Source organism: Carettochelys insculpta, chromosome 12, assembly GCF_033958435.1.
Source record: "Carettochelys insculpta isolate YL-2023 chromosome 12, ASM3395843v1, whole genome shotgun sequence".
Classification (NCBI taxonomy): Eukaryota; Metazoa; Chordata; order Testudines; family Carettochelyidae; genus Carettochelys; species Carettochelys insculpta.
Window position 1 is genome coordinate 15,282,790 of NC_134148.1, and position 27,974 is coordinate 15,310,763.

Here is a 27,974-nt window from a genome sequence, read left to right on the forward strand (position 1 = left end):
GAGGAAAGAGGCTTGGGTTCAAGACCCTGCTCCAGAACATGCATAGCCCCCAGGCTCTTGGGCATAAAGAAGCATCACAATCAACTTCCTTTGTGATTGATGCACAAATCCCACCACCCACCCCACCCTTGTGGCTCGCCCCAAACACATTGATGTTTCAATGGTGTCAAAATGGTAAGTTTAGACATTCCTCAATTATTTCATTTTGACAATTAGCTGAAACGGACATAAAATTTACTAAGAGTTTTTTTCATTTTAAGTGAAGAAAATTTTTACCTAGAAGTCTCTGCCCAGCTCCAATCTTGAACTGAGAAAGGACATTATGTTTTTCTCAACCTCAATTTTTAAATACTTCTACATGGGGAATATTGTTTCATTCAATATTACTGTCAATGTTTTAATGTTAAGTTAATAGAGCACCTGGAGACAAATTATGTACATATTTTTTGCTTTTTTTGAATGCTGATTTATACTTGGCTTATGCTATTGTATATGAAACCACAGCATTTACCATTATGGATATTAGGTTATTCACGAGCAGTTATTTAATTAATTTAATACTCCTGTTCTCTCTCATTTGTTTCCAGAATCATCCCCAAGTTTCATAAAATGGGGTATATTTATGCCACTTACTCTGTCAATTATCTGTTTTATTGTATGAAGACGAATAATGCCAGAACTACGTTGGTCAGTCCCAGCATCTCTTGGTTCACTTTCTGTTCAAGAGAACACAGTTAAAGTCATAATTCCTTGGCCACATATTAGTCAGTTACAAAACCCCCTGCCAAGCCCATCCGAGTAATATAGGTCAAAGTACTAGTTCTGATCTCATAAGTACAGCATTGAAGATAGACTTTTTACTTTAAACAATGCAGGAACCAAACTATTAGTTCTCCCATTTAGTTATAAAATCCTAAGAATTTGATAGGTACTCAATAGGAGCTTAATTGTGAATGCTATTTGCAAGGGTGGTAAATTAAGAGAGGGAAGCACAGCACGTTACAGGATTAGGCCCCATGATAGCATTAACAATAATTTAGGCTTGCATTTCACATGAATGTTTTCAGGAGAGTCCCCTAGCAAATCTGTACTATTTTACATATAAAATATCTATATCACTAGTAACTGTGACTGAATGTAAATCTTCCACAATGTTCTCTGTAAATCACTGACAATACAAAACTGAGTCTTTAGAACATTAATGGTTGCAGGAATAATGGCAGGACACATTAGCAAAATTAGTGATCATATAATTATAATTTTATAAGCAAAAAAGAGAAACTTACTTGCAACTTGATAAATATCTGGTTCTTCTCTTGCCAGTTTCTCTCGTGCAACATCAGCAATTGGACCGAAGATGGTTACAGGCCTGAGGAAGCCAGCTTGAATAAGAAAAATCAGAAGTAAATTGACTTAAATGTATTTTAGGATGCTATCTTTTTTATAATGAATATTAAAATATTTACTGTCTCCGTTCAACATTTTAATCTCTTTAAAAAGAAGCTACCTTCTCGAAGAACAACTCTTTCATATGCAGGAAACTTGGTCTGAACAGGTTGGGCAGAAAGGTCTTCTCTGCTTTTTCGAAGATTTCTTTTTGAGCTGCGTAGACCTCGGAACCTCCAGAAATCTGCACGATCTCCTCCCGCTGTTTTTGGAAGCGTATACTGTACACTAGCAAGCTGTTCAGCTCTAAGTAGGGCAGAGATTTCATGAGTCAAAGAAAGACAGAAAGAATACCCCAACTACATCAAACAAATCAGTTTCTCAAGTGACATTTGATCAACAAAGTTTCAACCTGTGAAAACATTATAACGACACAACAGGCTAAAGGACCACTGACCACAAACTGATGGTTCCCCATGTTTTTCATTACATCTTAAAGTAACTGTCATTTGGACTCCCCCTTCACCTGCCATTGGTCATCGATTAATACAGATCAGGCAACTACAGGAATTGTTTAAAAAGTAAGTACTTTTAAGAAAGTGTTCATATATTTGTAATTTTTAGTTGTAAACATGTTTACTTTTGTTCCTCAATTTTAGGCCACATCTAGACTGGGGAAAAAAATGATAGCCCTCGCCCCAGGCTTTTGTTTCACCAGATTAGCACATGCTGAAATACAATTGCTTTGTCTTGTCTACAGCTTTAGAAGATGCTAATTGGATTCAGTTACCGTGTCCACACGTGCCACTTCCTTTCAAAAGGGGCATGTTAATGAGCAGGTTTGAAAGATGCTAATGAGGCACTGTAATGAATATGCAGCACCTCATTAGCACAATGGCAGCTGGGGCGATTCGAAAGTGCGGCTTTTCGAATCACACACCACCCATGGAGAAGGGACCTTCTCAAAGGACCCTCCCCCCCGTTTTCAGAAGCCCTTCTTCCTATCTGGTGATCGGAAGAAGAGCTTTCAAAAACTGGGGGGTCTTTTTGGAAGGTCCCATCTACACGGGGGGGGGGTGTGATTCGACAAGCCGCTCTTTCGAATCGCCACAGCCACCATTGTGCTAATGAGGCGCTGCATATTCATTGCAGTGCCTCATTAGCATCTTTCAAAACCGCTCATTAACATGCCCCTTTTGAAAGGAAGGGGCATGTGTAGATCCAGCTCTAGTGAATATAATTTGATATCATAGTGTCAAGACCTTGTCTGGACTAAGATTTACACCCCTGATCCTTGTGTTTCTCTCACCTGAAAATAGGAGGAAGTAACTCCATGTGGCTAGCCTATGGACTGCCCAAGGGTTACAGTTTGTGAACGTCTGTTCTAAACCAAACCCAAATATAATTTTGGGTACTCAAACTGGATAAGTCAAACTGAAAACTATTAGGGGTCCTACAAGCATTTTTTTTTCCTTTCAAAATGTTGTTAGAAAATGTTTGAGTGACAAGGAGATTTTACTGAAAGGGCATTAAACAAACACAGATTTGCGTCACGGATTTAACAAGTGCTGTAGTAAACAGCTTCAAAATGGTACCTGTTTTTGTTGGGTATGATGCCTCTTTCCACCTCTTTGTGATTCTTGCCGATTCGAATAGCCAACCAGGACCCCAGCTTGCCGTTATACAAAGTATCCACCACTCGGAACACCTCACCTTTGTTGAAACTTAGGCCATAGGGAGATTCCTTTTCATATTCAAAATGAGTTCTGATATAGAAAGAATCTCCTACATCGGACTCAACAATGCGACGATAAACTGAAATAAAAGTAGTTGAAGTTGACAAATATTTAAGGATTCTTATTGCTCACAGAAGTTACGTAATGTAAAAGACTGAGGAAACATCTTGCCTATCCACATACAATCTGTTATCACATTAGTGAGATGTATTCCAAAATAGCTGGTATCCTCCTTGAATTCACTGATAGATAAACTTATACTTTTTTTTATCCCCTATGATGTGTTCAGAACTAAATTTACTGAATATTTTTGGGTCAAGCTATACTGATAGCACTGGAATCATATCACCAAGCACAGAATGGATGAACCCTAAAACACTGATAAGTGCAAGTTTCCTCATATTGTCTGCCCATTGTTTTTCAGACTTTTGACTTGGTCTACACAGTTTATTGATGTTAACTTTCAGTAAGGATTGTGATGTTCTGTTTGTTTTTAAACCAAAATATTTATACTTAGACAACCACATGCACTTGGGAAAGAATTGAGACCATAAACTCATTTCACAACAAGTTAGTGAATCATTATCAAATAATGAATCATTACTGCACAATCTCTACTTCATTTGAAATAGTGACCTAAAAATGAAAGGCCTTGCGTTACCCATTATCTTGTGTTGCTTCTTCCTGTGGCAAAGCAAGTCAAAAGTTAGCTATACAGTCTCTATGAGGTCTTAAAAGAAGCGTGCCAAGCAGTTTGCCTTTATATTTGAGGAAAACACTCACCATCCTTTTTCTTCTGTGCCAAAATTGTCACCTCTTCTCCTTTAGGGAGATCAAGCAGAAAAAGCACTGCTTCCTCTCTGATGATATTTGTGAAGTCTACATTATTTACCTAGCATTAAAACAATAACGGGTTTGAGTTACTACACAATGTAGCAAAACATATATATTCAGTGTGAAAAATATATTGTGAAACAGACATATCACGTTTTGAAAAACTGCATGACTTATTTAAATTAAAGTTGTTTATCCAGTTAAATACAACTTAACTGCATGAACTCCAAGAAGATTTTTGGATGTTTTTCTCAGATGGAGGGAAAAATACTGCTATTTAACAAAACCTAACAACAAACAAAAAACCTTAGACTTCTAAAATCAAGTACTTCTATGTCACCCATGAAAGTACAAGTGTTTTCAAAAAGGACATATGTTTAGTTACTGTAAATGGAGGAGCTTTTTAGGATGGCTACATGGAAAGTTGAATTGCATTGATTTGACAAGTATTTCTTAACAAGGAATACGTAAGCCATATTACAGGCAGAGGGCAGGCATGTAAGATGGTTTGTCTCCGCTGTCCACTTGCATGCATACAAATGATTGTGGCTTGCCCTGTACTAAATGTGTGACATTCTCGGAGGATATCCCATGGTTTCTTTGCTTGCTATTGAGTAGTCTGCATTCTGGAATTTTCCTGACTGAGCACTGCAGGACATCTAAAAAGCAGCCAAGCAGATTCAAGTTTAAAATAAAAACAAAAAAAAAAACCCTCATGCCTCCATCTCTACCCCAGGCTCCCTTTCTGTGCAGGCATATTTTTTTGAACTGCTGTCAGCCAGCATTGACCTACTAATATTCCATACCTCTACGCTAGCAACCATAAACACACAGATTACTTGTACTGTATTTCAGCCCTAGTAGCCAGGTGACTTCAGTTTTGGACTCTGTCTTCTGCACAAATAAATAGATGCTATGGCTGCAGCAGGAGTTTAACGAAAGAAGCAGGATGAGAAAGAAGAGGGTGACATCCAGCACTGGCTACTACAGGAACTATTCCTGGAACAACTTTGCACTGTACATCACCATCTCTTGGCTCAGAAAAAGATCATCAGCTGGTGGCAAAGTTTTGTTCTGCAGACTTGGAACGAGCCGTAGTGGAAAGAGAATTTTAGAATGGCCAAACCAACCTTAAAATGTGTTCTGAAATATTTCTGGGACTGCAACAGCAGCATGTCAACATGCAGTGCCCCAGACCTGGCAATGGTAACAAACATAGTGACACCTAAAAGCTAGCCAACCCCAAAGACTACCAGTCAATTAAGACCAACTGATTCAGAACAGGGAGATTAACTATAGGAACCACCGTCATGGAGATGTGTGATGACATGGATAAAACTCTCTTTCACCAGGCTATAAAACTTAAGAATGTTCAGCAGGTTGAGGGCTTTGTATGCGTGGGTTCTAAAACTCAAACTGGAGCAATTAAGGAGAGCTCTGTGCTTATTAACTAACTAGCACCCCTAACCCCCTGCCTGGGGTCCAGACTTTATAAACAGAAAGAGGACCATTTCTCCATGGTGTTACAAGGCCTGGCTGACAGCACAGCTTTGAGTAGCAAGCCTGAAGCTAAAACAGACCATTAGAATACTCAGGTGCCAAGCTCAGAACCATGTGCTGTCCAGGAGGTACAGAACCTGGCATGGAGCACTGCCTTGCTGGCTGCCCTGGCATCAGCATGTGCTGCATCAAAGTATTCTGGCTCGCCATTGCTTCCATGAGTTTCTGCGGCATCTCTCTTTCTCTGAAATGTCTTTTGCTCTAGTAACGCTGTCCCTGGCCACAGCAAGATCAATTTCTTTACCACACTCTGATCTTAAGTTTCAGCTTCCTCTCTCCATTGTTCTGAGAAATTTTTATGAGGAGTCTACAATGAAATCTCTGGACATTATACTCAACTTAACTTTTTTTTAAAGTTTAATAGGTCTATCCTTTTTCACCACCAAAGGTAACAAACAGACTGTAAGGAGGCCCAAATATCTTGCTTTTGAAAATACACTGTATTAGTAGTAGAACTCCTGCAAAATTAAACAAGTGAACTAAAAATTCCATATTTTAAACTTTATCATCAATATGAAAGATATGAAGAAATACTAGAAATAACATGCCCTTCCAATGGCATTGTACAAGTTTTACTGATCCACATTGGGGGAAAGCCTTAATTTTACACAACTTACCTGATCCCCCCCAATCATATGTAAGAGACGCAGACAACTCCTAACAGTATATTTTAATACCATATGTGATAACCCAAGTTTTAATCTATCCACTAGTAGTAACTGTGGAAACAGCAAGGATTTTTACCACCGTTCTCTACCACTCTCCAGGGTAGGTACAGATACACCAGGGATTCTCATGATAAATTTTGGTGGCCTCAGAGTGCAACCACCAACTCTTGCTGGTACCTGCTCTTATGCTTCCTCCTAAAATATGATTAGTTTTAGGGTGAAAAATAGATATGCACACATAGACGTCCAACTTAAGGTAATTTATTTATTACTAGCTAGTAAAATTCATATTAACAAACATATAAATATCACTTTTTACAGCATACTTACTTAGTCACAGCAAATCTGGGGACAAATTAAGACGGGGCAAGCAAAATATGGCCAGCAAGCCCACTCTAGCCAGCTAAACGACTAGATCTGGCCTGCCATTGGCCCATGGCTCAGCAGAAACCTTGGATAGGCTCCCTGCCTGCCATGCTTACATACACCACTCAAAGCAGCTGGCTGTGATACCATATGCTCTCAGCACGTCCCTGCTCCCCTCCCCCAGCGGAGAGCTTTGTACACTGCCCCCACCCCCTGCACAATCTCACAGCTCTGATTAGAAAACACGCTCCAACCCCTCTCTGCCCCAAGTCACAAACCAAATATTTATCACCATGTTCCCATACCACATCCAATACCCTAAACCCCCTCAGGAATCCCAACCCCATGCCCCAGGTCACAGCCTCCTCCTGCCCAAGGACACGACCTTCTTCCAGACCCTGCACACCACTCCTGCATTCCAATCACCTGTCCCAGGTTACAACTCCAGCTTCACCCAAACATGCTCCCAGACTCCACACCCCAGTCCCCTTCCCTGAGCTCTATTCTGCACCCAATCACCATCCCATACCCTGAACCTCCTTCATTATCATCATGGAAAAGTGCAGTCCTTGACCAAGTATCTTGGAGTGGACCTTGTCACCAACTATTCCCCACCCCTCAATTTAGTCCTAGAAGGGTGGGGGAAGGAGGCTGGGGGAGACAGCTGGAACCAGGGGTTATTGCGGTGGGGTGGGCCAGGCTGAGTGAGACAGCTGGGGGCCAGAGCCGAATGCCCCATAGCTGTGGTGGAGCCTGAAGCTGTACGGACAGAGCCTGGGGCCTGCCACCATGCAGCCAGAGCCCAGGGCTGGAGCCTGAAGCTCCACAGCCTGCCAACCTTACTGCCCAGGAGTGAAGCCCAAAGCTGGAGACAACTCACCAATGGGACGGCAGGGAATTCATAAGCTTCTTGCTCTTCTAGCATCATCCCCCAGCTGTGTCCAGAGGGAATAGAGACCATTCCCTGCTTACAGCCCTAGCAGTTAATACCAAGCCAACATCTGGCGTGAATGGGAATGGAAGAGGCTGCTGTTTTCACCTTCTCCTCAAATCACTGCTCTGGAAGAAAACCCCCTGGTGGCTGCATTTGAGAAACACTGATCTACATTAGATGAGTAATATGTACCAAAATTCTATTGCACTACTGAACAAAAGGTCTTGACCTACCCTGAGAATTTGATCACCTTCTTCTAATCCTTCTTTCGCTGCAGGGCTGTCCTCCAGAACGCCAGCTACAAATATGCCTACATCATTGCCACCAGCCAAACGCAAGCCCACACTGTCTCCTTTTTTGAATTTTACCAACTTCATGCTGGGCCTGTTGATTTATAACACATTCCAGTTAACAGATGTACAATAATTGAAAACATGATCATAGATATGGAGCTACAAGACCAGAAAATTTGTTCATTATTTTAATTTGACATCATCATCATCTCCATGCTATGTCTTTCAGCAACAGACTAAATAGCATAATATACTTCTTGACAACTGAGTTTTTGAAAACAACATTCACCACATACTTAAGAAATTGTGGTTTTTGCTTTACTATATTAATGTAAATAAACTATTTTTTAAAAGAACAAATCAAACTTTAAGGTTTGGTTTTTTTTTTTTAAAACAGCCAACCTTCCCTTGAAAGTTTACAACTGAATTATGATTTCTCAAGCTCTCTCTTTTTATTGGACATAGTACACAACATGGTAACATTATTAGAGAGTTCTCATGAATGCAGGACTGATTTGATATATATATATATATATATATATATATATATATGGAAACAAACATCTCATAGAACGGGAAGGGACCGTGGGAGGTCATAGAATCCAGTCCCCTGCCCTCTTGGCAGGACCAAGCACCACCTCCCCCCTGCCCCTTTTTTCCCTCTTATTTGCCCCAGAGCCCTAAATGGCCCAGTCAAGGATTGAACTCACAACCCCAGGGTTTAGCAGGCCAATGCTCAAACCACTGAGCTCTCTCTCCCTCCCTCTTTTGCTTTCCCTCTCTTTTTAAGAAGTGTTTGGGAGATATAAAACCAGACCCAAAACACACTTACTATTTATTATCTATGAATTGATTACACAGCTGAGAAAATACCTTGCCAAGCCTTGGGTGGGAGTCAGCTCCACACCCCCTTCGGAAGGAGTGGGGCCTTGTGCAGAAGAGATGGTAATGGAAGCTAGCTTCCCCCTCAGTCAGCCTTTCACTGGCACCAAGGCCACAGGACATGTGCTGCTGGGGGCTCCAGCAGTGATTTAAATGGACCCAGGGCTCTACTGGCTGCTGAGTTAATGGTGGACAGGGAGCCTAGGCCCTTTTAAATCACTAGCTCACATGGTAACTGCCCCATCATCAGCTCTGAGTGATTATAGGTTGAACCTCTCTACTCCAGCACCCTCAGGACCTGATAGGTGCCAAACAAGAAAATTTGAGAGACCACGGCATGTCAAAATTGTCTAGCAGCATTACCAACACTTCCACTGCTTAGTGGGCTCTTAGGAGACATTTAGGGATAAATTACAGCTAAATAACAGCACAGAACTCTGAGAGCCAGGACTGGTGGCTGTAAACAAACATTATGGGACCACAGGAAACTTGGCTACACCCATACGTGGTCATCTGGCTAACTAAAATCATGCCAGATTAACGGATGTTGCTGGATGAGAGTGTGCCAGACTAGCAAAGTTGAGTAGTAAGTTTCAAAATCTGTAACAAAAATGTTGACAAAGCACCCAAAGCTCACAGATGAGCCTCAATTCCCTCCACCCCCAGCACTTTTAAACAGATTAGACATCTACATTAAGACAAAGCCCTACATGTTCTGCAGACATAATATTGATTGACTTAAAGAAAGCTTGTTCTATTCAAGGACTTTGAGATCTGTTTCAAATACAGGATTTTGAATTACATTACCGGAGCACTCCATCTTCGTGAGTTGAACTGGGTAATGGACCATCAGATGGACTAACTGGTAAATCCACATCAGGCTGTCCAGCTTGAGCATACACTGGCTTTGGCTCTAGGAGGATAAAAACAAACAAGTAAAATCCCACAACTTGCCATGCTATTAATTCTTTAAAGGGTGTGGAACCAGTACAGTAACTCACCCCTGCAAAACTGTCATCATGAAAATTTATCAGCTCAGGAACCAAATGCTTCTTTCGTCCACTGCAAGTATCAGCAATATTAAAAGAAGTCCACTTGTACTGACCAAGCATCTCTTCAGTCAGCAGATAAGGCTGGTCTTACTATCACACTGTTTTTTTTGCGCGTTTGTTTGTTTTAATTTCTCATGGAACTTCAGTAATTTCAGCTGAAAATTTAAAGCCTCCAAACATCCTCATTGACCAGCCCTCCACCTTAAACACAACTGAGCATGCTCCTTCTCTTTGACATCTGGTCTTCCTGTTGAACAACAGAGAGGAAGCCGGGCTAGTCTATACACTATCAAAACAAAAAGCAGTCAAGTAGCACTTTAAAGACTAGCAAAATAGTTTATTGGGTGAACTTTCGTGGGACAGACCCCAAGTGGGTCTGTCCCACGAAAGCTCACCCAATAAACTATTTTGCTAGTCTTTAAAGTGCTACTTGACTGCTTTTTGTTTTGATCTTCCTGTGGTTGTGTCCCCTTTGTCCTCTACTCTACTCCTGAATCTACACTGACTCCTTCAGTAGGCCCATCCTTCCTTCAGGTGGCTGTGGGGGTTCCACCAGGATGTCATTGGTCACCTTCTCTGTCTCCTTTATCATCTCTGCATAATTTCACCTGCAAAGTAAAAATTCAACCACAGTCCCCACAATGATGATTCTCTGGAATCTCTACTGCAGACCTGCCTCCTTCCATCTAAACTAAAGTATTTCTCTGACACTGATCTCTTGGCAAAGTCCATACAGGTAAAACAAACGCAATCCTCCAGAACCTCCTGTTGCCTCTTTTTCTTGATCACAACTGATACCTCCACCATCATCCTACACATCACTCTGGCCTGTAACCTAAGCATTGTCATCAACCTGGACATCCTTCCTGGTGCTCACGTTCAAGTTATGTTCAAATCTGGCAAATTCTTCTGCCTTACACCCTTAAGATATGGCTTCTTCTAACCATCCAGACAACTTAAACACCTGCTCAGGATCTCAGTCACTCCAACTTCCTTTTTCTGGCCTTGACAGAAGCAAGGCAAGATTGCATTTCTCTCTTCTCTTTATGCAAAAACCACTTTTTTAGCTCATGACTGACTGTCTCCCCTCTTTCAGAATCAAGCTGACTGGTACCCCTTCTCTATTGAATAAAACAAGCTTCTTGTCTTACTTTCAAGGCTCAAAGCCTATCCTGCCTCTACCTAGCACCTCATTCACTGTCAAGATGGCTACTTGCCCCCAACTGATTACAGCACCAGCCTCTATCATTCATATCGTATGTTTTCAAACAAGCACCCTTGTGCTATAAAGAAACCCCACTATTCTCTCCCTTCATACACCTTGTTTAAGGTCTTTCCTTTTCCACAATGCCTACACAACACTTGACAACAGGGTGCTCGACAGCTAGTACTACTGTCCCCATCATGCGGATTAATCTGTTTCTTACCTCTAACTGCTGCTCTTTGAAATGTGTATGCCAATATGTGCATACACACCTGCATGCTGCACAATTGTCTGAGAACTCTTCCCGAGTGGCACCCATCGGGTCAACTGTAGCACTCCCTTGTGGTGACCTCTCCTTGACATCACATATACATCCCTACAGACCTGCATCCCACTCAGTTCCTTATTGCTGTAAGGTCTGACAGCGGGGAGGTGGGAGGATATGGAATGGACAGGAGCCACACATCTCAAAGATCAACACTTACAGAGGTAAGCAGCTGTTTTTTCTTCTTCTAGTGTTTGCTCTCATGCATCCCAGTGTGTGATTTATGACCAGTATAAGAGAAGGAAGGGGTTGGACCTCCTATGGTGTGTCAGACTGCAACTCAGTCCTGCTGAACATGGTGGTGTCTTGTGTCTGTTGGTTGATGGCATAATGTGCAGTATATATATGGATGGAGGACTATATTGACATCCTGCAGATTTCCGGGACCAGGACCTGAGCCAGGTACGATGCCAAAGAGGCCTGAGTCGGGGTGGAGTGTAGCATCACCTGGAAAGCTGGAACCTTAAAACAGATCTTAGCACAACCAGACACATGAAGTGTGCCGTAACTGGAGCACTGTGCAGGACCTCATTTGTTCTGCAGCTTCCACAAACAACTGCAGAGATTTGCACAAAGGCTTGGGGTGCTGTAAGTAGAAAGCCAGGGATTGCCTCACATCCAGGGAAAGTAGAGCCTGTTCTCTGTGAGCAGCATGAAGTTTTGGAAAAAACACCAGTATAAAATATCTTAAGATGAAAGGCTGACACCACCTTAGGAAGAAAGGTTCGGGGGCGGGGAGGGAAGGGGAGCCTGCACCTGTAGAGAAAGTCTGTCCAGGTCCTTAAAGTGGCTCACCACAGGGCTCCTGTTAAACAGGAAATGCAACCTCACTCCACTTTAAGGATAATACCATCTGGTATTTAAAACAGAAGCCCAACAGGAGAGGCAGGGAAGCCTGTGTAGTGGACATGCTGGCTTTCTGCCACCACACAGAAAACCACTTCCAATAGAAAGATAAGTAGAGCGAGTGGACAGCTTACAGTTACCAAGGACTTCCCTAACAGAGTCTGAACACTGCAGCTCAAGGGATAGCCATGGAGCTTCCAGTCCCTGAGGTGCAGTGCTGCAGATGGTGTGATCAGATCCAGGTACAAAGGAAGAGGCATCTGCTTGTTCACTGCCAGGGAGGGAACCGTGATGAACTAGTATTGCCTGGGCCATGCTGAGGCCCCTAATATGATTGAGATCCTGTCCCAGTGGATTCTGAGGAAGACCCTGGGCAGGAGGGAGAATGGGGGAAATGCGTAACACTGCCTTGTCCTCATTAGTTTGAGATTACTATGCCCCTGAAATGAGTAGAAGCACACACACTTCCTGTTATGCCTGGCTGTGAACAAGTCCACCTGGGGATGTCTCCAACCTTGGAAAATGGTGAGGGCTACATCTGCAGGGGGCTGGACTAGATGACCTCCTGAGGTCCCTTCCAGCCCTATGATTCTGTGAATGACTCAGGCAATCCAATCCATGAGGCTGCTCTACAGCCCAACAACATGAGGCCTGAGACAGGACTGTATAAACATGAGGCACTACTACCAGAGTGCCAGGCTGAAAGTGGGTGCAGAGGTGTTGAAACCTCCTGCGTGGCACAAATTAGCAGCACTCCACTCCTTCAGCTGTGGGGCAACCAAAGCTAGGGTTTGCCACAGGACCTCAGTGTTCATCTGGATACTTTCTATAATGGAGGAGTGCCACACTGGGTGGGCCTGTCGGTGCCACCCTGTCCGCACTGGGGTCAGCATCCTGAACCACCTCCTTGGCTTGCAAGTTTAACCCCAGGCTATCCACCTCCATAGGTCCTGGAGTAACCTCACATCCATAAAAGGAGATAAGGACCTCCCTGACACCATATTGTCCAGAGAATGTGACAAAGATGCCAGTAAAGTTGGCTCACTGTTCTGCCCGAGGGTCCTCCAGAACATCATCTCTGGGGTAGGGGAGGGGGAAAAGGGTGTGCCTTAAGCAGGCACTAGTGGAAGGACCACTGGAGATGGGCTCTGAGGGGGTGATAAGAGCTCTGGTATTGGTGGTGGTGCCAGGGCTACCACAGTAGCTCAGGGTCTGGCACAGGCGGACAGTGTCAAAGGATCCCTGGATGACGGACCTTGCTCCAAGCTCTTGTAAGCCCATGGGATCCCAAAAATGCCGCAAAAGTGATGCCTGCCAGTGGGGCAGACAATTCTGAACCAGTGCCCCCCAAGGAACCCAGGTAACGATGCCTAGTGCGGTGCTGACATTGGTGCCAGGAATGTGACGTGTAGAGAGCTACTAAGCATTAAAGACTCTGCATCTAATGGCAAGTATTCCAACGCAGATCAGGGCAGAGTCAATCCCAGCAGTGCCAGATGAATGCCACTGAGAGGATCTCTCCCAGTGCACCTTACTTGCCAGTTTGCCTCCGTACAAAGATGTGGGCCATGACAAAGCTGCAGTCAGCGTTGCCAGAAGGGTGGGAGGCAAAGAGTGTACCAGGAGCAGAGACACCAGCCCCACTGTCAGTGCCTTGTGAACCCATGCCACCAGTGCTCATGCAGGTGCCAGAGGTGGGGGGTCAGTGCTCAGGCAGACAGGCTTCCTGGGGCAGCTCCAAACTCAACATCATCATGGCAAGAAGAAACCATGACACCTCAAAAGTATCAGGCCTGATGGGAAAATATTGAAGCCTTCCTCCATAACCAGGGCATTGGTGTAACAGTGCTGGGGCTTAAACACTAGGCAATGCCAGTGTCAGTGCCTCATGGGCCACCACTGGGACCTTGTCAGTGTGTTGAGAAGGTGAACGCCACCTCTGAGTCTGCTTCTTTTTCTTTGGTGCAGACAGTACGAATGATGCCGAGAAGCGGATGATGTGCATGTGCTGGGGAACAGCTCCCATGTCCTTGATGCTTCCCCTGGGGCAGCATGAAGTCCAGCAACCTGTGCTCTGAGGAACCTGAGGTCATGTCCTCAGGTTGGAGTGCTGATGCCATGACTAAGCCTCCGGTCTCTCTACCTCTCAGTCCCAGGCTTAAACCCGCAGCAAATCCAATACTTACCATGGAGATGGCTTTCTCCCAAACACTTCAGGCTTGCAGCATGTGGCTCGCCTTTAGGAATATGCTTCCCACCTTTGAGGTGGGCTTCAAGTCCTGGGGCCACTGCATGACCTGACTGCACTACACAAAAGTGCAGGAAGGAACCCTGACTAAAACTGCTACCTTTAGAACAACAAACAAATCTACACTACAAAAAAAGGCTGAATTAGGGAAAACAACAATAGGTGTCTCCATAACAAGATCGATAGTCAAGGAGTGGGGTGTAGGTCAGCAGGGGATATATGTGAAGTTACGAAGATGCTGCCCTAGGGGGCGTTACACCAACCTAATGGGTGCTGCTAGGAAAGAGCCTTCCAAAGATCATGCACATGGGAGCGCACACATACTTTCTGGAATACGCTCGCCAAGAACAGTAGTAGATTACTCTCCTCTAAATCCATCTTTCCCTATTGTATCATCCATGGTCTCATTTTATATTTATCTTTCTGGAGATACAGACTGCCCTTTTTTGTTCTGTATTTATACCGTATATAGCACAAACAGGTCCTGGTGCCCAACTAGCGTCCGAAGTGCTATATTAATAACACTAATAAAACAAAAATGATTTAAGTCTTCATTGAGATCAAAACTGCACTAGTTACATCCACATTTTAAATGGTTTAGTATGGCTCTCAGGAAAAAGCCCACCACCTTACTTGGGCTTTGGAAATGATGACAAAACTCCTGGCAACAGCAACATACTTGAACGCACTTGTACCCAAAACAGTTTTTAATCCTACAGTGGAGAAGACTTCAGCGTGATCTTCCAGAATTGAAAGCCACAAACACCACAAACTGAACTATGCTTGCAGGGAGCCCTGCATATTCACAAGATGACAAATTGCTTTTGGCACACTTCTGTCGTTACTTAAACTTGCTTCACCCAGGTAACTAGGGATAGAGATGGGTCATTTGAATTTGCATATTCTGGAGTATGAAGTCATGTGAAGAGAAGAGGGTGATTTGCCCACCTTGATTACAAGTTTTCTCATTTGTCAACCTTGATACCTATTTTTGGTTCTCTGTGTTGTAAGTCTTGAGTCTGTCCTGGTATAGCTATGGTCTGAAGAAGTGAGTCTATCCCATGAAAGCTCACCACCTAATAAATTATTTTGTTAGTCTTTAAAGTGCTACTGGACTGCTTTTTTGTTTTGATGCCTTAGATATGAAGCAGTGCAAATTCCTACTGGGAATTTATTAGGGACAACACACATAATTTGTCATTTTACCATATTTACCAGGTAGAGGCGGAGTTTGTTTTTCATTTCTTTCCACTATAGCCTCTTCCATGGTTTTAGAAGCATGGGTATCATCTGCATTCTTTACAGGTGTAGAGACAGCTCCTGGTTTTGATATTCTCTCATCTTCTCTGCTCCGGAGACTGTAATATCAGAGAAATGCAACGTATGACATTTAGCTTTTACTCAATCTTACCTCATAGTAAACCCATCAATTCTGCTTTTCAGGTCAAACAGATTTGCTAACAGATTCATCCCCAAATGATCTGCATATGAAAGCTCTCTACATGTAGATCACTGGAAAAAAGAAAGCGAGGCAGCAAAGGGTGTTCTTTTCACTGTCCCGTGTCTTTCCCATGCTTTGTGTAACTCATGTTCCAAAAATGCACTAAGTACAGGAAGAGGAAAAGAGATGGGAGAAGATGGTGTTCTATTCTGTGGCATTTTTTCCCTGTGGAGTCTAATGGTGACTGGATGAAAAAGAACAAGCTCTACCACAGTCCTTCTGACCTCTTCTGTGTGAGCAATTCAGCTAACTCTTCAACAAGGAAAGGATGTTTGTTCCCCTTCCCTCTAGATTAATACTTGGAGGTTGGGAAAGAGAACTGTCTTCAAAATCCACAACTCTTCCAACGCTTTCCACTTAAGATTAGTACAGTGGTGGTGGTGGTGTACGGGAGCAAGTGCCTCTCTCTCACTGCATCTCTAAGTTTCTTCACTGGACTAGCTCCAGAATGCATCTACGTATGCTTACAGCATACAACATTTGAGGCAAATGTGATAAAAGTACAATATTCCTTGCCAGATGGCCTCTGGGGAGTGAACCCAATACCTTTAAGATCTAAAAGCTTCAGTGCCACCATAATTTGAGCTAACGGATCACATATTTTAGCAAACAGGCAACAACCAACTTAACCTGCATACATGAACAGAATTTCAGTGGGTTGTACAAGCATGCAATACACTATAGTTGTGTGAGCAGAGAGGCATGCCACTAACTCACAACTACTCCCTAAAATTCTTCAGGTCAAAATACCCAGAATTTATGAATTTCAGATAGATTTGAAACTCTTTAAATTAGCAACCTTGGAAAACAGACTATGCCTGATTATGGAATTGTTTGGACCCTAGATGTTCACCATAAAGAAGAGTGAACAAAATCTATTACTAAAGCTTTTGTATGTCCAAAAGTTTGTAGAGTCCTGTGCACATGTATCATCATAAAATGTTTAATGCTCTGTATTTAAACAGTTATTTTGTTTATCATTACATGCAGGTTTATCATTACATGGAGGTTAACCAGAAGACCGCTAATTATACAGTACAGTGCTCTGCCACTTCTGATGTTTACAAGTTAAAATTGCTCTATACAATACAGTATACATAACTGCTTTTTTGCACTATATTTAAACTTACTTTGTTATATTGTTATTGTGCTCCAGATACGCGGGGATCCAACCATGGGTGTTCCCAGATTACAGACACACGAATTAAGGAGGTTTGGGTTTAATTTCTACTTAATATGGCTAATTATAAACAGCATAATCAATCTGTCAACTGCTGTACGAAACAAACTGTGACTCCAAAACACATTCATTGTAAAAAAAAAGCATTAATGTACAATATATTCAAATTCTGTTAGTGTTAAACACACACACACACACACACACACACACGTTAACAGAAAATACTACATAACAAGTGTGTTTACTCTTATTTAGTACCAACTTAGTTGTCAATAAAAATACAGTGGGTGTTCTAAAGAAATTATGTAATCTGATATCGTTAGAAAACAATTGTTTCCTCGATGACATCGAACTGCCCACCAGTTACTTCTCCCTGAAGAATCACTAGGAAGGACTATGGGTGTAAAGAGTTCTTGATGAAGTACAATGGACAGGTCAACACAACATGATTAGATAGTTTTCCATTTGGAACTCTCTCTCTTTCTCTCTAGCTCATGGAGAAATCTATGCTCAAAGATACTACTGTGTCCAGAAGCTAGATGGAGCTATTGATCAGTATCTTGTATTTGCATCAGTTAAAAAAACGTTATGCACTGATTCACGTTACGCACAGCATTTATTTTAATTATACTAAAAATTACTTCAAAACTGTATGTTAATTATAATGAACAGTGAGAAACAAGACTTTTCAGAGTCTCTACTACCGGAACTACAGCTGTACTGAAAGATAAAACCACTGAGTTTATAAACACTGGTGGGAGGTACTTTCCCTAGCAATATTAAGCAGTTGGCATCAGAAGCAATGTTCACACATTTGACTCAACTAGGTTCACTATTCACCGACATGTTATCATGCAACATAAATGTACTAGAATTTGATAAAGTGCCTGCTAGAGCCAAAATTTTCAAATTTAAGTGCCTAGAGTTGGGCATGTAAAAAACGGTTACTTGCTTTGAGTAACATCTCTGAGATGAGTTGCTCATATCTAGTCAATTTAGGTGTGTGTGCACTGTATGCACAGCTGTCTGAAAGTTTTACACTGGCTGTTACCCATCAGGTCAGCTGTGAAGCCTTATATATGACCCTGTCCTCTATATGGCCACCCCTCAGTGCCTTCTGTCCAGCTACTCTGACAGCAGGGAAAGAGAGTGGGTTTCATCCAGATATGTGCAACCCATCTCAAAGAACAACTGTTGCAAGGGTGAGTAATATTTTTTTCTTCGAGCGCTTGCTCATATCTATCCAAGTTAGGTGATTCAAAAAAGTCAAACGCAGGAAAGAAACTGGAGTCAGTATGTGGCTGAAAGCACCGAGAGCTCCATCAGCGTGGCGTACCAGTGATGAGCCCAAGCTGAAGATATCAGGATAATGTTCACCCAATCCCTGTGAGCCTGGAGGAACACCTTGTGCACAATGGGGGATGGAGGAAGGCATAGAGCAGCCCCAATTCCACAGTATCAGGAACACGTCAGCTAAGGAGCTGGAGTTAAGGCCCTGGCAGAAGCAGAATTGAGAATACTTACAGTTGCTTTGGGATACAAAGCAGTCCAGCTGGGAAAGACACCACTCTTGGAAGACAGAGTGGAGAATGTCCACACAAACTGACCAGTCATGAGCACAGAACCAGCGAGTGAGGCTGTCCACCAGATAGCTCTGGACCCTCAGAAAATAAGACACCTCCAGCTAGCTAGAGTGAGCTATGCAGAAATCCCATAGGCTCAGAGCCTCTGAACAGAGTAGAGAGAAGGCACGGACATGAATAAATACAATGGTTGATATGCCACATAGCCACGATGTTGTTTGTCAGGACCGCTACACAGGGGCCATAGAAATGGGGCAGATGACTTCAGAGCTGTTATTATGAACTCACAAAAAGATATTAAAGTTTCCTACTGTGAAGTATTATATACACATTTATGCTTAAATCATATTAGTAACAGGAGAGTTATCCCTCTGGTAAGATACATACTATTATGTAAAGGCTATCTCATATACACTTATTAGAAACGACGGCAGTACTTCTTAAGGGCTTCACACCTCTGGCTGCCCAAGTGAAGATTATCAATCTCTGATTAATGAAAAGAAATGTTCAAATGTTCAATGGTCATAAAAGTCCCTCAACTAGGGAAGACAAAGAGAATACGTGCAGAAAAAAGTACTACAAAGATGTAACAAAAATATGAATTATGCTTCTATGCTATGAGCAACCAAAGTTCAAACATCAAAGTTGCTTTGAGGCATGTATATACTTCAACACTGCAAACATTTTGACGAGTAGATACAATTAAAAACCTTAGACAAAGTCATTCCAGACTACTTGCCATCACAGGCAGTTTATTAAATTAAAATCTTTATATATTACATAAATCCTTACTTAAAGGCACATTTCATATTACAGAACTATATAACCACGAAGGGAGCTATCATTTTTATAACATCAAATCCTCAATGAAATTATAGTCTTGCAATACAAAGCTGTCTTTTTTTTTTTTTAAATTTTAGGACCCAGAATCTGACAGTCATGTTGTCTGAATAATGACACAGTATGACCAAACCAAAGAGAAAGCCAGTGACAGTGAAAAGTTTCTGCTAGTTTAATTATACTACATCCTTTCTCCCTTCTCTTTTGGCTTGTCTACATGTTGAAAGTTGCAGGAACACAATTGTGCTGCTCTAACACTTCAGGGAAGACACTATCCATGCTGACAAGAAGGCTTCTCCCATCCAAAGAGGTGGTAGCTAGGATGATGGAAGAATTACCTTATTGACCTAGTTCTGTCTTCTCTAAAGATTAGATCTGTTTGAACTGCTTTCTTCAGGGCGTAGATTTTTCATATCCCTGAATGACAGTTTCACAGACCTAATTTCCTAGTGTAGAACAGGCCATTCGCTTTATCAGGAATATTTGCCTTAAAAGAATCAGCTTAGAATCAAAACTACAAGCAGCAACTACAATGAGCAGATATAAAATCGGACTGCCTGTACAAAGAGTGGAGAGTTTTGTAGAGCAAACATGGAATACCCAAAATAGATACACTAAAAGACATTTTTAAAAGACAAAATAAAGATACCTAGAATGATTAAAAAAAGATGTTACTTTAGCGAATATAATACTAAAGTAAGGTCCAAAAAGAAAGGTTACTCACCGTAGTAACGGTGGTTCTTCGGGATGTGTCCCCGTGGGTGCTCCACATTAGGTGTCGGGCTCACCCGGCGCCGCAGATCGGATCTTCCAAGCAGTTTCTGCCGGACCGCACATGCGCTGGTGCGCGCCGCTCCCTTGCGCGCTCCCGGCCACATGTGCGATCCGGTCCCCGCCAGTTCCTTGACCAACCGCCTCGGATGCTCCTGCAAAACACTAAACAGAGATCCGAAGCGGGGAGGATGGGCGGGTAGTGGAGCACCCACGGGGACACAACTCGAAGAACCACCGTTACTACGGTGAGTAACCTTTCTTTCTTCTTCGAGTGTCCCCGTGGGCGCTCCACATTAGGTGACTACCCAGCAGTAACCCAAGAAAAGAGGTGGGTAATCGGATTATGTGCAGCTTGTCCCCGAGAGGACCGCTGTCGAGAGACAGGTATCCTCTTGGAATACCCTGTGAAGGGCGTAATGTTTGGCGAAGGTGTCATAGGATGACCAGGTCGCCGCTCTGCAAATGTCTTTTAGCACAACACCCTTGAAGAAGGCTGTTGATGCCGCCACAGCCCTAGTGGAATGAGCCCTGGGCGTGGCCAGTAAAGGAGTCTTTTTGAGTTCGTAGCACATTTTTAGGCAGGATACGAAGTGCTTCGAGATTCTCTGTGAAGAAAGACCTTCTCCTGTCGATTTGGGAGCAAGAGAGACTAGGAGTCTATCCGTTTTCTGGAAGGACTTGGTGCTGTCTATATAGAAGGCTAGCACCCTCCTCACGTCCAAGAGGTGTAGGCGTGCCTCTTTGTTAGAGTTATGAGGCTTTGGATAAAATGAGGGTAAAACGATAGGTTCGTTAATGTGAAACTCAGAAGAAACTTTAGGAACAAAGGCTGGATGCAGCCGTATGGTTACCGCCTCCTTGGAAAAAACGGTGCAGGGTGGTGTTGCCATAACTGCCACAAGCTCGCTCACCCTGCGAGCTGACGTGATTGCGAGAAGAAAGGTCGTCTTTATCGTAAGGAGGCGGAGGGAAACCGTGGCCAAAGGCTCGAACGGTGGTCCCGTTAGCGCATTAAGCACCAGGTCCAAGTTCCACAAAGGTGGAAGCGGTTTCTGAGTGGCGTATAGGTTTACCAACCCTTTGAGGAACCTGGTAACCGTGGGATGGGCAAACACCGTGTGCCCTTCCTCTTCATGTCTGAACGCCGAAATGGCGGCAAGGTGCACCTTTAACGAGGATAGTGAGAGTCCTCCTCTCTTGAGGTCCAGTAAATACTCTAATATTACAGGTATAGACACCGAAAGGGGGGCCAGCTGTTTGGTAGAACACCATGCCGTGAAGCGAGTCCATTTCTGCTTGTAGGTCTTACTGGTGGAGGTCCTCCTGCTACTTTCTAGGACTTGTTGCACTTCCTCCATACATGTGCTCTCTAGGGAGCTGAGCCGTGGATTAACCACGCTTGTAGTCGCAGGCCTCAGGGGTGCAGATGCACTATGGACCCCTGGGCTTGCGTGAGCAGATCCGGCGCCACCGGAAGGGGCATCGGTGGACGTCCCAACATGCGCAGGAGTAGGGGGAACCATTGTTGTCGATCCCACATTGGGACTATCAGGATCATTTCGGCTCCTTCCCTCCTGGCTTTCTGCAAGACTTTGTGGATCAGCACTGTGGGAGGAAAAGCGTAAAGCAGGGGGCCCCTCCAGGAGATCGCGAATGCGTCCCCCAGGGACCCCCGTCCCAGTCCTGCCCTGGAGCAGAATCGTGGGCACTTCTTGTTGTGTTGAGTGGCAAACAGGTCTATGTGGGGAAAGCCCCATGCGTGAAAAATCGGTCATAGCAGATCGGGACGGATCTGCCACTCATGCATGAGCGCGAAACGCCTGCTCAGCTGGTCTGCCTTCACATTGTGAGTGCCTGGTAAGTACGAGGCTTTCAAGGTTATATTGTTGGCGATGCACCAGTTCCATAACCGGACTGCTTCCGCACATAAGGCACGGGACCGAGCTCCTCCTTGCCGATTTATATAAAACATGGTGGAGGTATTGTCTGTACTGATCCCGACTACTTTGCCTTGTATATGGTCTCGAAAGCGTCTGCAGGCGTTGAACACTGCTCTGAGCTCCAGTATATTTATGTGCAGTGACTGCTCCGTGGAGGACCACAGCCCTTGAGTCACCTCTTCGCCCATGTGTGCTCCCCACTCTATGAGGGAGGCATCTGTAGTAAGAAAAACCGATATTTGTGGTTGGTGGAAGGGTACCCCTGTTAGCAAGTTCTTGGGGTTTACCCACCATTGCAGGGATTTGCGCACCTCTGCTGTGGGCAACACCACCCTGTGAACGGTGTGTGCTGCCAGTTTGTATACGCTCGCCAGCCAGTGCTGCATGCTGCGCATGTGTAACCTGGCGTTCTGTACTACGAACGTCGCTGCTGCCATGGGGCCCAGCAGCTTTAAGCATGTCAGGACCGGCACCGTAGGGCTGAAGGTGATGACCTGCACGAGGGAGCCGATGGCCTGAAAGCGAGTCTCTGGTAGATACACTCTCGCTGTAATAGAATTTATGCATGCCCCTATGAACTCTATGTCCTGTGTGGGGTCTATCTTTGATTTTGCCAGATTGATAACCAGGCCGAGCGAAGAGAACGTGCCTGCTGTGACGCGTATCATGCGTAGTACCTCCTCCTTCGAGGCCCCTTGGAGTAGGCAGTCGTCCAGATACAGGAATATAAATACCCCGTCTATGCAGGAAGGCTGACACCACTGCCAAGGTCTTGGTGAAGACTCTGGGGACCGAGGAGAGGCCAAACGGTAGGACCTTGTATTGAAAATGTTCTTTGCCTACCATGAACCGGAGGAATCGTCGGTGAGCCGGATGGATAGTTATGTGAAAATACACATCTTGTAAGTCGAGGGCTGCGAACCAATCTCCATCGTCTAGTGCCGTAAGGATGGAGGCGATTGTGATCATCCGAAAGCGTTGCTTGCGCAGGTACCAGTTGAGGCCTCAAAGATCTAAGATGGGCCTCCAGCCTCCTGTCTTTTTCTCCGTGAGGAAGTACCTCGAGTAGAACCCTTTTCCTTGCAGTTGCTCTGGCACACTTTCCACTGCCCCTATGAGCATGAGATGGTCTACCTCCTGCTTGAGCGTCGCTACGTGGGAGGCCTCCTGGAGGTGGGGCCTGGGTGGAGGTCGTGGTGGTGGGAGCGACTGGAAGGGGATGGCGTACCCCGTGGCTATGATCTCCAGCACCCATTTGTCTGTGGTGATCCTTTGCCACTGGTCGTAGAATGGTCGGAGGCGATGGTGGAATAACCGCTTCGGATGACCTTGTGCGATGGTAGTGATGGCGCAGCCCTGGATCTGTGTGTCAAACTTGTGGCCTTTGGCCCTGCCCCGAGGACGCATGGCCCTGTTGGGAACGTCACCTGGGAGTTCTGTACTGCTGGTGCTGTTGATGTCGCCCTTGCTCGTAACCCCTGTGGTACTAGGGACGCTGTTGCTGGTACTGGTACCGTCTTTGTTGAGGGTAGTACTTTTTCTTTCTGTATGGAGGGGTGTAAATCCCCAAGGTCCTAAGTGTGGCTCTTGAATCTTTACTGGAATGAAGGACCGAGTCAGTTGATTCAGCAAACAGCTTCTGCGAGTCGAAGGGAAGATCGACCATCTTTGCCTGCAGATCCCTCGGTATACCTGAAGTCTGGAGCCAGGACTCCCTTCGCATCACCACTGCCGTAGCTGTGGAGCGTGCTGCTGTGTCCGCAACATCCAGGGCGATCTGAACTCCCGTCCTCGAGGCCACGTAGCCTTCTTGCACGATGGCCTTGAGCACCGGTTTCTTGTCCTCTGGAAGCCAGTCCATGAGGGAGGTTAGCCTAGTGTAGTTGTCCAAATTATGGTTCGCTAGATGCGCTGCGTAATTTGCCATTCGCAACAGTAGAGTGGAGGAGGAGTAGACCTTTCTGCCGAACAGCTCTAGCTTCTTGGCATCTTTGTCTGTTCCCCCTGTCTTGAATTGAGATGTCTTTGATCTTTGTTGCGACGACTCCACCACCAAGGAATTTGGTTGTGGGTGGCTGAACAGGAACTCCATGCCCTTCGCCGGCACGAAGTATTTCTTATCCGCTCTCTTGTGGACAGGCGGAATAGTCGCAGGGGTCTGCCGTATCATAGTGGCGGACTCCAAGATTGCTTCATCAAGTGGTATTGATATTTTGGAGGAGGCCGGAGGTCTCAGATTTTTGAGGAGCTTAGGGTGTTTCTCTTGCACCTCTGCTGTCTGGATGCCTTGCGTAAAGGCCACCCTCTTAAACAGCTCTTGGAACTTTGAGATCATCCGGAGGATGGACGTCCCCTGGGGCCGTAGCCTCGTCCGGGGAGGAGAGCGAGGAACCACTAGGGTACGCCTCTCTGGACCCTTCCGGTTCCTGTTGGTGATGGTACATCCGCTCGCTGGAAGCTTGCGAGGGAAAATCTCGGGGTTCCATAACCAGTTCCCCGAGATACTTGAGTCTCTCTCCCTGTTTGCGATTGCCCTCGGGGATACGGGACCGTCTGTGGGGATCTTTCCCTGGTAGATTGCCGGTGGTGTCTATGCCCCGCGTGGTAAGGGCGACCATGGCAGCATGGGCACTGTTCTTGGGAAGGTGACCTAGACCACTCCCTTGGTGCATACCCTCTGCGTCTGGGGGAGCAAGATCGTCGAGAGACCTGGGACACTGGAGAGAGCGATTTGTGATAGTATTCCAGCGGCTCAAACCCCAGGAAGGGTGAAGGTGGTCCCAGCCAGGGCGAGGCTGGTTGTAAAAATGGAGATGGGGGCTCCGGGTAGGCTAGGGGGGACCCCTGCCTTCTAGTTGGAGTCTGCAGCATGAGCGGAGGGCTGAGAGAAAGCAACTCTGCAGCCCTGTCTGGAGAGGGGCTGTGGTGCCTTGTTTTGTGTGCAGCCTTCCCCCTCCCTTGAAGGGGTAGCTCCGCCCCCTGACATGTTGGGGATCTCAGCCCCGTCCGCGCCATGCTTGGCACGCTTATGGGCGTTGCTGCACAGGCAGTGTCCTCCGGTGCCTGCAGGCTGCGTGCCTGTGTGCTCTGCACCGCCGGTTCCCCGGGGGTCGGTGCCGCTGCTTGCGGTGCTGCCGGTACCAGCGCTTGTTTAGCTGCCGCGCTGCCTGCGGTGCGGGGCGGCTGTTTGATTATCGGAGGCTGAGCCGCCTGCACGTGGCTCTCCGTGCCGCCGCCGATCAGCTGTTGCTGCCAGCAGGGATCGGGCTGGGGAGACTTTCCTCCGTTTTTGCGCTGATGGGGTGAGGGAGGCAGCTTTCCTTTTATGGGCCCCGGAGGGTCCCTCCCGCTGCGGCCGCTCCAGCACGTTTGGCTGAAGGGGCTTGTTGAAGAGCAGCATTTTAAGCCGCATCTCCCTGTCCTTCCTTGCTCTGGCTGTTAATTTTGCACAGAAGGAGCATTTCTGCGTGACATGGGACTCCCCCAGGCACCTTATGCAGTGACTGTGCCCATCACACGCTGGCATTGCCTCTCGGCAAGACTCACATTTCTTGAATCCTGAAGAGGACGTTGTTGGTGAGTCTTTCAGTTGTTAATGGGGTACTTAGCACCTTCTCTGTGCTGTTTTTCCCCTCTCCGATAGCCTGCCGCGGCAGGAGGGCTAATGGCCCTAGGCTCCTGGCCTCCGGTGCTCCGCTTGTTACTAGGACTGGACTGAATGCCGTCCCGCTTGTTTCTTTTTTGTTTTTTCAAAATAACAACTGGCTAACTTAACAGTAGCCTAAGAACTTGAAAACTTTAAAGAAAAACAGTTAAAACAATTGAATACGCTAACTTGGCCGTAGCCTAGTCGGATTCCGTCTGCAGCCGACGGCGGTTAAGAGGAACTGGCGGGGACCGGATCACGCACGTGGCCAGGAGCGCGCAAGGGAGCGGCACGCACCAGCGCATGCGCGGTCCGGCAGAAACTGCTTGCAAGATCCGATTTGCGGCGCCGGGCGAGCCCGACACCTAATGTGGAGCACCCACGGGGACACTCGAAGAAGAATAATAATTCTTTCAACTGGTTTATGGTAAAGAAGAAAAGCTATTCTTCCATGGAAAAGTTCTTCCATGTCTCAGGATAAAAAAGTCCTGAGCTTTCCTGTCATCTCTGATATGCTGGATATGATAGCCACTTGTAATTTCCAAATGAGAGGCTTAAGGCTTGTAAGAATTCAAGCTGTTTGACAAACTCCAAATTATATGCTTTGCTCTTGCTTTATAATAAAGTCTTTACATGAAGCAATAAAGCTAGTCCAATTCTTTGAATATGCCATTATAGAATACTTCCCAGAGCTAAGAGCGCATATGAGAATCTGAATAATCATCTGTTTCATTTGATGCCTCTTCAATATCACATAATTAGATTCTCCTTTATTCTGGGTCTGTATACAGAATTAGTCCTTGTGTTATGAAGACTTTTCAGAAGAGGAGGAATAATTGAAGGGTGGCTGTGATCTGATATAGGTCCAACAATCAGCACCTCACTGGCCAGTGTTAAACTTTGAGAATACATATGCTTCTTCCTTCTTTATCCTCTGAATGGTCCCCAGGATCATTGCCAATAGCGGAAATACAAACAAAAGACACCATTATTGGCACAGATGGGAGCACATGTTCTCTTCTGCATTAGTCTGGTGATCTCTAACTGGTGAGGAAATTTAGAACTTTTGCTTTGAATCTAGAGGGTAACAGAGCCTGAAGTCAAAAAATACACTTGAACCTCCATACTGTGCACTTCCTAATCTGGAAACATATGGAGAAAGTGGCTCAGCAAACTGTTGCTCACCCTCCCTTCCAGCTGGGGGAATGACAACATGAGCACTTCCCCGGAAGCTTTTCCCCACCACTCTTGTAATGCTGGAAGCAGCGCCTCGGAGTGGCAGTAGATGTGGAACCATGGGCACCCCTGGGAGCATGGCATCAGGTAAGCACCCTACCTCCATCCCCTCCCACCTGTACACCCGCACCCACCCACATGCTCTTTGCCCTTCCCCCTTCCCTGGCCCAGCCAAAATCTTATCACCTGCATAGGGAAACCTTCTTAGAGTTACCTTACTTTTACCACTTCTCTCAGGACCTAAAGGAGGAATGTGGACTTTAGATAACCCAAAATGGGAAGGCTCTCTAGACTGGTAGGGGCCCAGGTCCCTCTAGTCCTTGATGGTAGTACCCACAGTTCAACTTACTTCATCCTATATTAGGATGTTTGCTAATGTTCCCAAGAATAGACAGTAAAGTGTCAAGGCACACAGAAATAAATAATGGTATGGAGAACTTTTAAGTGCTGGAGAGCCAGACAGTGGACCCTAATCCCTCAACAAGCAAGGCAAAATTTGAGGGCCCTAGGTAGCTCCTTGCTGGTTGCCTGTATGTCACCTGACCTATCATAGCTCTCACTACTCTTAAGGTACAGGTTACAGGTAAGCTGGATGGTACAAGTTAATAGAGGCCTCAGTCTAAGACAGGGATCTCAAACTTCATTGTACCATGACCCTCTTGTACCAAGAAAAATTACTACGTAATACCTAGAGATGAAGGAGCACAATTAAGCCCTGTTGCCCCAGGCGGGGTGCCAGTAATCTGAGCCCTGCCACCCAGGAACAAAACCCTTGGGCTTTGGCCCTGGGTGGTAAGATTTGAGCTTCAGTTTCTGTTTCAGGTCCAGTAAGTCTAATGCTAGTCCTGGCAACGCCATTAAACTAAATCTTCCATCCATGTGCAGAACAAGTTTTGTCATGTCTGCCACCAATAGAAACACATGCTGTTGGATGTATGTG

The 27,974-nt window shown here is 45.2% G+C and overlaps 1 protein-coding gene across 5 annotated transcripts in view; it reads right to left on the reverse strand.

The window, feature by feature from the left end:
• TJP1 (tight junction protein 1) overlaps positions 1-27,974 on the reverse strand; it is a 148,084-nt gene that overhangs the window by 40,847 nt on the left and 79,263 nt on the right. For all 5 annotated transcript variants that reach the window (XM_075007346.1, XM_075007345.1, XM_075007348.1 and 2 more), the window contains 8 exons: positions 15,550-15,692; positions 9,467-9,572; positions 7,718-7,868; positions 3,906-4,014; positions 2,982-3,201; positions 1,508-1,692; positions 1,287-1,382; positions 634-716 (listed from right to left, as the gene is read on the reverse strand). In XM_075007346.1, the coding sequence (XP_074863447.1) occupies positions 634-716; positions 1,287-1,382; positions 1,508-1,692; positions 2,982-3,201; positions 3,906-4,014; positions 7,718-7,868; positions 9,467-9,572; positions 15,550-15,692 (1,093 nt within the window). The remainder of the gene's footprint in view (positions 1-633; positions 717-1,286; positions 1,383-1,507; positions 1,693-2,981; positions 3,202-3,905; positions 4,015-7,717; positions 7,869-9,466; positions 9,573-15,549; positions 15,693-27,974) is intronic.